Source organism: Garra rufa, chromosome 25 (assembly GCF_049309525.1).
Source record: "Garra rufa chromosome 25, GarRuf1.0, whole genome shotgun sequence".
Classification (NCBI taxonomy): domain Eukaryota; kingdom Metazoa; phylum Chordata; class Actinopteri; order Cypriniformes; family Cyprinidae; genus Garra; species Garra rufa.
Genome location: NC_133385.1, coordinates 28,560,745 through 28,571,083, shown reverse-complemented (window position 1 = coordinate 28,571,083; position 10,339 = coordinate 28,560,745). Strand labels below are relative to the sequence as shown.

Below are 10,339 nucleotides of genomic sequence, written 5' to 3'. Positions count from 1 at the left end.
TAATTCTAAAAAAATTTATTCTAAAAAACAAAAATTATAAGAAAATATAAGCTATTATAATGACACTATTATAATAATTTATAACAGCTAATTACATAAATATAAAAACAAATCACTAGTAATGATAAAATATTATTTTGGTAATAATTCATAACCATGAAAAAAGTAAAACATTTTTATTGTAATATTGTCAACAATAATTTATAACACAGCTAGTCACATAACTATAAAAACAATAATAATAATAATAATAAATAATATATAAAAAATTATATATATCTTATATTTGGAAAAATTCATAACATATATGTATAAAGGTATATAAAATGTATTCTAAAAATTTAATAATAATAAATAAAGTATGTAGATATGTCATTTTAACTATATAAAAACATAGGCTAGTTATATATAATGGTGTGTATATACAAAAATGTGTATTAATTAATAACATGTTATATGTGTAAATATAGGCTATATATATATATATATATATATATATATATATATATATATATATATATAATATTGTCAAATGACAAAATATCATTTTTAACTGATTACCATGTAATAAAAAAATTAAATTTAAATGTATGATTAAATAACCTTTTAAAATGTTTTTGTTATAAAATACTGTTTCATTATTATAATATTGGTATATAAACAAATCTTTTATATTATATGTACTATATGTGTAACTACCATAATTATTAAACAAAACAAAAATTATAAAATGCTACAACTAATTGTAGTAATTAATTGATAACCTAGTTATACATCTGAAAAGTATTGTGAATATATTTGTTAAAGCAATACATTCCTAAAATATTGTTTTTTATATATGTGTGTGTGTGTGTGTGTGTGTGTGTGTGTGTGTGTGTTATATATTCAATTAAATATATTTTTTAAATGTATGATTAATAAATAAACTTTTAAAATATTTTTATATAAAATATTTTATATATTATAAATATATACAAATGTACATGTATAGATATATTTAAAAAAAATGTATTATATTGTCAAATGACAAAATATCTTTAATGTATTTTTAATTAAAATAAAATATTTTTTAAATGTATAATTAATAACCTTTTAAAATATTTTGTTATATTAAATAATATATTCTTGTTATAATATTGATATATAAAAATATTATTAATAACTCGCCGTGCACCATATTTTGTGCAAACAGATTGAACTCCCAGTACACAGAGTTTAACGGAACAGATTAAACTCATCTACGTTAAATGCATTTCAAAACAGAAAGCAGTGCAAAATGATGTTAGATCATCTGTGTCAGATCTCTGACTGAAGCTGAGATTCATATTGATCTGTCTGATTTCTCTTGGGTGATTCATGTCTGTATGCAGAGACGGTTGGTTGGCCTTGTTTTTGGAATAATTGATTCATCGTGGTGCCCTGCACGCAGCAGGCGAGCGTTCCCGCAATCATTACATTTGTCAGGAGATATTGGGCCCTGATGTGCAATAACTCACCCCAGCCCTGCTGCTGCTCAATCAGATCTGTCAGAGAGACACGGACGAGTCCATAGTGTGAACATCCTATGCGCATTCACACTTCACACTGCTCATCTGCTTTCATTTAGCAGAGCGGAGATCAAATTAGAGCTTAATGTGTATGTCTTCTCAAGTCAAAGTCAGATCTACCAGTGTTTACAAGATGATAGGCAGCAGATGGTGTATTTTCAACAGTAAACAGCCCTATCTTTTGTTGATTTTACACCTACAGATATACGAATGCTTGTCGCATTCAAAATGTTGTATTTGCATACAATATTAATTATCATCTGAGGGGAACTGTCAAAACTGGTAGGTTACACACACACTCAGCTTGGTAATTGAGTGTTTTATATGTGTGTGACTCATAGTTTTTACACTCTGTATATGGTAATTGCACATTGCCTTTGTTCCAACTGTGATGTTGTGGTTTTGTGTTGCAGCACTGTAAAGTAGCGCTTTTTGTTAACCTAATATGGACGACATTTTGTTTGCATTAAGTGCCTTTTTTTGTTTCTTTTTTTTAAGAATTTGGAAACTTGTTTAAAAGCTTTTTTAAATTTGCTGCACTGGTGCTGATTCTTCGGCGCTACGTCAAAAGAAATGTGCGTTATGAATATGTTCCCAGTCTCTATTGCATCATGTAATGCGATTAAAAATAAGACCGCACTATTTGAGTTTGACTTTCGAGCTTAATGTCTCTTATGAGCCGGTTCTTTATAATGAATCCAAGTAGGCTATACAGCGCGACCAGTATAGTGCATTTTCCGAACAAATGATTGAAGTCCAAATCACAAACTGAGGAGCCGTTTTTTGCAGTGAGTCATAAACTGCGTTACTGCAGGTTTGATTTCCGAACGAATGACTCTTATAAGCCGTTTCTTACTTATGAACGAATGATTTTTTTTTTTTTTTTTGTAGTGAATTATAAACACACTGCGCTACTAAGTTTTGATTTCCGAACAAATGACTCTTTATATGTCGGTTCTTTTTTAGTGAACCATAAACAGACCGTGCTTCTGGAGTTCAAGGTTCAAACGAATGAGTCGGTTCTTTGTAGTAAATTATTTACAAAGAACCGAATCACTAAAAGTCACTTGTTCGTAAATCGCTCTCCGCTTGTCTATGATTTTAAATCATAGACCGCGCTAGTGGAGAGCGATTTACGAACAAATGACTCGTTTTTTTTTTTTTTTTACTGAATCATAAATAGAATGCTAATGGAGTGCGATTTGCGAACAAATGACTGGCCGGTTCTTTTTAGTGAATCATAAACAGACAGGCTATAGTGTTCGAATTATGAACGAATGACTCTAATGAGTCAGTTCTTTGTAGTGAATCATAAACAGATCGCGCTAGTGGAGTTCGACTTCCGAACGAATGACTCTAATGAGTCGGTTCTTTGTAGTAAATCAAACAGACAGGCTAGTGGAGTTCGATTTACGAACGAATGACTCTTCACGAACCGGTTCTTTTTTGTAAATCATAAACAGACAGCACTATTCTATTGGAGGTCGACTTCCAACGAATGACTCTAGTGAGTCGGTTCTTTTTAGAGAATCATAAACAGACCCCGCTAGTGGAGTTCGACTTCCGAACGAATCATTCTCGTCAGCCGGTTCTTTGTAGTGAATCATAAACAGACAGCGCCAGTGGAGTGTGAATTACGAATGAATGACTCTTACGGGCCAGTTCTTTGCAGTGAATCATAAACAAATAATTATACCAGTGGACTCTGATTCCCACTGCTCCGGGTGTGTGTTCACGGTGTTCACTACTGTGTGTGTGCGCACTTGGATGGGTTAAATGCAGAGCACAAATTCCTAGTATGGGTCACCATACTTGGCCTCACTTCACCTCCTTTCCCGAATGAATGATTCTTTATGATAAACATACCGTTCAATTTCCGAACAAATGAATATGAGCTAATTCTTTTCAGTAAATCATAAACAGACAGTGCATGTGGAGTTCGATTCCGAAAGAATGAACTCTTACGAATCGGTTCTTTGCAGTGAATCATAAACAAATAATTATATCAGTGGGCTCTGATTTCTGAACGAATGACTCTTTATGAGTCGGTTCTTTGTAGTGAATCCTAAACAGATAATTCTACCAATGGACTCTTATTTCTGAACTAATGATTCTCATGAGCCGGTTCTTTGTAGTGAATCATAAACAAATAATTTTACCAATGACTCTTATGAGCCGGTTCTTTTTAGTGAATCATAAACAGAACGCTCAAATGTGTTTTTTTTTTTTTTTTTTTTTGTAAATCAAAATATACAGTGTGGCAAGCAAGCCTTATTATTCTTGTAATCCGGTTCTTTTAATAGATGAACCAAAAAGATGACTTACCTGTCAGTCTGATGATTGATTTTTTTTTTCTTGTCATTTACAGATACATTTAGTGAAACTGACTAAGCTTTATCTACATGTTGGTTAAACCTCTTTCTTACATGTTCAACATTTTAAGGTATTCAACTGGTCCAGCAAGAGAAGAAGCAGAACAAGGTGTCCAACGCCAAGAGGGCACGAGCGCACTGGCAGCTCCTCTACACACTGGTCAACAACCCGTCCTTGGTGGGCACCAGGAAACACTTCCAGCGCCAGAGCTCTGAAAGCTTCATCAACGGAGCCCTCAACCGGACCTCCAAGGAGGGCAGCAAAAAGGAAGACAACATCAAGGAGCCCAGCAAAGAGGCAGAAAGCGCCGCCACCAACAATTGAGGACTGAACATCACCATGTGGAGAAGGAGATCTGCCCTCCCTGCCCCCCCCCCCCCCCCCCCCCCAAAGTCTCTTCATACTTAATGGCTGCTGGCCAGATATTGATGATAGTATTATTTGCTTTGGTGTAGCAGAGAAGCACATGTGTTTTAGCTAAGTGCACTTACAGCTCAGTGCCTCAGGAAGAACTTCATGCAGTCGTAGTTAACGGATCCTTTGCACATGTGTGTGGATGCATGGATGGATGGATGGATGGATTGTGTCTTTTGTTGCGTGTGTGTGAGACCATCTTTCCATTTTGGACTTAGCCTATCAGGAAATTTAGTTTGGCACTGAACTCCCATCTAACCGCTTGATGCGAGGTTAGTATGTGTGACTATTTATGAATGTACAGGTTCTGCTCTTTTGCAAATTGACGAATTATTCATTTCCACTCAGTGTCTTCATTTTTGCACTCGGTGGTGAGAAGCTTCTTATCATAGATGAAACCAATAATGTCCATTATGGGTTAATCTGTGTCTGTTTTCATAAAGACAGCATCTACTGTAATTGTTTTACAATTGTATGACAAAATACGAATACAATCTGTCTCACTGTTACATCGACACTTAATTTTGATATTTCCTTCTATTACGTCTTGTTCTGCTCCCTATGGCATAATTGTGATTGAAAATAAATATTATAAATAAAAGTATGTTCACTGTGTTGATTAAGGGAAATGGTGTCATCTCCTTCGTCGCGTAAAACGCATGATTTTATATTTGAATGTAACCAAATAAAGGCAATTTAAATCACAAGTATGTTAGTTTTTCAGTGCAGCGATTAAAGAAACTCAAACGTATGATTCACGAATATTTAAAATAAATATGACTAGACAGATGTTGAGAAAGCGCATCTGTCCGCAATCGCATCATTTTTGTTCTACAAAATAGTCTTCATTACAATGCCCATAACGAAAAATAAGCGCTATTACGCACTGTATTGTATTTAAATGTATAAAACACAATTTCGTTAATTTATCCTATATTCAGACTTTTTATGTAGTTGTTTTGAAATATTCGTTTCAGAAAAACAAAAAACTAAATGTATCATACATTATTCGAGTCTATTAATTTTGCAAATTAAAATAAAAGCAAAAACATATATGTTCAAATGTTTGTACCCGAGCTCTTCCTCACAAGACCTTCCCTTTCCATCGTATATCCAGCGAACGGACTTGATTTTACATATCTACTGATATGTGCAATTTCAATAGCTTGTCCCCATTCATAAAAACACTGTTCTGCGTTTTCAAACAATGTCCAAGACATTTCTTCGTTTGATATTTTATTAAGGTCACGTACATAAAATCATATCAAAATCTTTAAAAGGTTTGAGAGTATTTGAACAACATCATTGGACAGTTGGACACAAAACAAGCCACTATGCGTCAATTTACTGGACACTCGATGTCGTTTTGACGGATGGTAAAAACGGACCATTATATTTATATAAAAAAAGAGAGAACATCTTCTCAGGTTACCTGGCTTACATCACAAATCGACATTTAATATCTACACTCTATAGTATCCTAATAAAACACACTGGAAAATACTTTTGTGTGACATGCCACGAACAAGTAGGCTATCTCAAAGAGAAGAAAAGACACGTTCATAAAGGTCTGTTCATAAAGGCGAGAGATATTTTTTAAGCACCCGTTGGCAAAGAGATCAAAAATCACACATTTTGGGATCCCACATTACACTTGACAAACGTTGTTTTTTTTTTCTCAAGGTGACCTGGTTGGTTTTCCAGACACGCACATGCTGTGAGAAAGAGTAACAGGGTGATTTTAGGGTGATTTTATTTTCCCCTCAGAAGCGCGCTGTCCACTATACAATAACGTACTTCGATGACTTAAAATGAATGCTACTTGAGACGATATCCGTGCTAAAGTTAATTGTTTTATGAGGTTTTTTTAAGATAGATTTGTCCATTTAAGTCCGGTCCACTCGATATATCTTAACTCTATTTGTAATAATGAACACTCATCGCAAGCACTGCTAACTTACTGAGGTAAAAATGAGCGCGCGTTTTTCGCGCGTCTGTGTTACGTGAGATGACAGTCCGTATTCACCTTGTGTTTGAGAGTAAAGGAATAGCAAACATCTCAACGGGGTTGTTTGTAATTACCGTTGATCTCCGCAGATATGTTTACCGCTTCAGCCCCGAGCGGCAACCGATCGCTATACTCGGATCCAGCTTCAAAATCCTCCTGCGTTTTGGATTGTGATTCAGGAATAGACTCGGTCACCACGCTTCCCTCGACGTCCTCACCTTCTCCATCTCCCTCCTCGCCATCAACATCCCCTTCTTCTTCTCCAAGTTCACTCGGGTTGAAGTTCTTCTCAGATCCCACAAAAGACGCCCTAGGGTCGAAATCCGTCGCTATTTGCTTTTCCATCTGATCTGGGTTTTGCGTCTTCATAATCAACTTGTAGGTCTTTCCTTGATACTTGTAGAGTAAATGGCAGCAGGTGGCGCCCAGCAGGGGAACGGTTGCCAACGCTAGCAAAAATATGCTAACGACCACTATAATTAGCAAAGATGGGATTTTCTTTCTAGTTGTGAAGACCACTTGGACTTGACAGTCCTGGCCCCCATAGGTGAGGCACAGGGTGTAATTAGTGCCTGGCTTGAGGCCCTGGAAACGATAGGCATTGACGCCCTCCTCGATCTTGGACCATTGCACTACTGAATGTCCATTGCCAGTACTGACGCAAAGGTACAACATATCCAGGGGTGACTTTTTGGTGGAGGTCTGGAAAAGACTAAAAGGCTCCTTATTCACAGTTTGGAGGTCTTGTTGTTGGCTGAGGTGAATGTTTGACTTCGCGTTCGCCATCTGGAAAGGATTGAGCTGAACTTTCGCCTCAGTTTCGGAAACCTCCAAAGCAATAACTCCGAAATCAAACGTGTATTGTTTGAGTTCATCCAAGCTGAGGTTAAAAGCATGGTTGGAGATATACTGCGTGCCATCGTTTATTCCGCATTTGCCGGCAAATGGCAAAGTATCGGTTCCTTCTTCAACTTGCTCTTTATCCACCGTAATGAGAGATGTTCCAGTTGGAAGGCTCTTTGTCTTTTCCTCAGATTTAGGCCACATGCTAATAACGCTATTTTTGGAGCCTTTTGAACCAAGTTTGTCTTCTGGTAAATGGCTGGACGCTTTTGGGTCCAGCATGGAATTGATAGCGTGCTTTTTAGTGCTCGCAACAACAAGTCTCACCAAGCGCTCAGCTTTCCCCACGTCATTAATGGCAGAGCAGGTGTAGTTTCCATCTTCCTTCTTGCTAATGCGAGGAATGATCAAAGTGCCGTTTTGAAACACAAGGAACCTGGTGTTTGTAGGTGGCCCGTTAACCGGAACCTCAACTTTTTCAACAACAGCCGGTAAAGGAAATGTAATTAGCTGGTTTCCAGCATATATCTCCCATGTGACCTCAGGTTTTGGGGTTCCTTTTGTTTCACAGTAAAGCATGACCATATATCCCTCATAGAGTTCAGTTTTCTCTATGTTTGGCTGATATGTGATGGACACTGTCGGAGCCTTGCAGTCCATTTTGGGCATGCTAGTGACCTGAGTACCTTTCAGGTGAGAGGGAGCTTCGCAGACGATGTTGTTTTGCTCAGGAATGGAGATTGAGGATTTGATGATCCAGTCCCTGAGCCACTCAAGGTTGCAAGAGCAGGTGAAAGGGTTATGAAAGATTTGGAGGTGCGACATGGAGACCAAAGCATCAAACGTTCCTTGTACAATGGTGGTAAACTTGTTATTGTTAATACGCACCGAACGCAGTTCCTTCAGGTTGGCGAAAGTATCCTTGGGGATACTGACCATCTCATTATTGTTCATCTTCAACAGCTGCAGGGCAGTGAGATTGCTCAAGTCCTCCCATGGAAAATGCACGATTTTGTTGTAGCTAATATCCAAATTTTTCAGCTGGATCAACAGAGCAAAGGTGCCCCGCTCGACGGTGACGATTTCATTGTGAGCCAACCAAAGAGAGGTCACCTGGGTCACATTTATAAAGTTTTTGGATTTCAGCACTTTAATCTTGTTCGCTGAAAGACTCAGGGTGGTCACATTGGATGGCAAGCCCACAGGTATTTCCAGAAGGTCTTTGTAGGCACAATCTGTAAACTGGTGGTTCATTTTATCTGAGCATTTGCACTGCTCAGGGCAACTGTGCGCACTGCCAATCACTGCAGTTCCCAAGGCAATAAGCATCAGGTATTTGGTTGCCATTTTCAGCACCTGCCAAGCACACATGAAGGTGCAGATTAGTACAAATGATTTTTTTTTTTTTCATGCTGGAAAACAAATGTAGGAGTCATATAAAGTTATAACGCAAACTGACATTATTCAGTCATGCACAAAGTAACCAAAACCAAATTGTTTTATATTATCTCTCATCTTTTTTTGTGTGTGTTCAACTATTCGAGATGAATAAGAGGAAACAAAAAACATCGGACATCCCCGAAGCGCCCTGCTGTATTACCGCAAAGACTCGAGAACGGAACGCTTGGACGCGCTGTCCAGCGTTCTGAAAACGCTTTTCACTTTTTAATGAGACGTTTGTTTTGTGAACGTTTTAAACTTCTAGACATTCGCACAAAGTTTCAAGACGAAATACACTTTTACAGTTTCTCATATTTCCTTACCTGTAAGTGATATTCCTAACACTCCCGTGGATTTCAGTCAACACGACACTTGGTGAAATGTAAAAATAATATATTTAATGCTCAGATGTCAAATTATCCCAAAACATGATGCAGCATTTTATATCCCGGTGGAAATTTCTGTTGTTTTGGTTAGCAGACGGCACATGATACATTTTAGTCTCCGTGTGAAGCTGAGCAGTCCAGAGGCTGTTTTCTCCTCGCGTTTGAGTTCGGACAGAATTCACTGCGCGCTCCCGCCTCCACAGTGGAAGGGGAGGGTTTGTGAACGCGCAGCCTCTCCCTTCAATTCCGCATTGAAGCCATAGGGAGTTTGCCGTCCAGATGAAGGTTATTCATAATTTAGATACAGTTGATAATTTAGCCTATATCACATGACCTATAACCTTGTTTATCTTTTCGATGCGAGTATTACCGATGATACTTTTTCCATGTATTAACTATGTATTTTCTGTATAAATTTTACAGGTTAGTATTTTCTTAGATGGAAAAAACGCCCATTATTAAACAAAGGAAGTTAGTCATAAATATTCTTAATTTATTTCAGATTTCAAAAAATGAAAACAGAGCAGAATGACTAAAAGGAACTCTGCTAATTTTGTCTAATGACCAGGCTTATTCTTGTCTGTTTAAAAGAAACAGACAATCGTATAAATGATTGGAAATTTGCTGCTATGAGCAAAGCAGTTGGCATTAAAAAAAGAAATAAACAAGTGAACTGAGCTGCTTTAACAATGACAACGTGATGGCGCTCAGCAACAGCTGAATTTTCTGCTTGTACTAATTTTTAGTGACTTTACAGTGAAAGTTGTTTATTTGTTGACAGATCTGGAAGGAGCCTCGATCTTACTAAACGAAATACAATGAAAATCTGAATACACTTGACTTTGAAGGACACAACCCTTGTTTATGTCTCTTCATCGCCTTTTATCTTGTTGCGGTTTGCGGTGGTGACCCACGAAACCTTTTTATTTGCTGCCATCTAGTGGTCATTTTATATGCCTCTGACATTTTTGCTGTTGTTAGGCTGCAGTATTCATTTGAGCAGATACCGGAGTTCCTTCATTTCAATCAAAACATAAGCTGTTTTTAAGGCACATGGCCTTTAATTGTTTTTCTGTACTTTTCTGATGATTTATTGTAATAATACATAACATCAGACACATAAAAGTAATATGTTCAGATCACATTCAGATGTAAACGTTTAAGGACAAGTCTGGTAGCCTATAAACACACAGATCAAAAACTTTGAACTTTACAAGAAGAAGAAAAAGATTCTCCCACACCCACAGCATGTGAAAATACAGTCGAAAGCATCAACTTTTAATTTCATATTTACCACTATAATAAATGTATCAACTAGAAAACATGCA

General features: G+C 37.0%; 2 protein-coding genes across 3 annotated transcripts in view; one reads left to right on the top strand and one right to left on the bottom strand.

The window, feature by feature from the left end:
- stra6 (signaling receptor and transporter of retinol STRA6) overlaps positions 1-4,953 on the top strand; it is a 38,999-nt gene extending 34,046 nt beyond the window's left edge. For both annotated transcript variants that reach the window (XM_073831815.1, XM_073831814.1), the window contains one exon: positions 3,991-4,953. In XM_073831815.1, coding sequence (XP_073687916.1) covers positions 3,991-4,244 — 254 coding nt within the window. In that variant the 3' untranslated portion in view covers positions 4,245-4,953. The remainder of the gene's footprint in view (positions 1-3,990) is intronic.
- Positions 4,954-5,559: 606 nt separating this feature from the next.
- Positions 5,560-9,198, bottom strand: islr2 (immunoglobulin superfamily containing leucine-rich repeat 2). The gene is made up of 2 exons (XM_073831941.1): positions 8,949-9,198; positions 5,560-8,541 (listed from the first exon to the last, which is right to left on the bottom strand). The coding sequence occupies exon 2, from the start codon at positions 8,530-8,532 to the stop codon at positions 6,394-6,396; it is 2,139 nt and encodes a 712-aa protein (XP_073688042.1). The 5' UTR covers positions 8,533-8,541; positions 8,949-9,198; the 3' UTR covers positions 5,560-6,393.
- Positions 9,199-10,339: the final 1,141 nt, after the last annotated feature.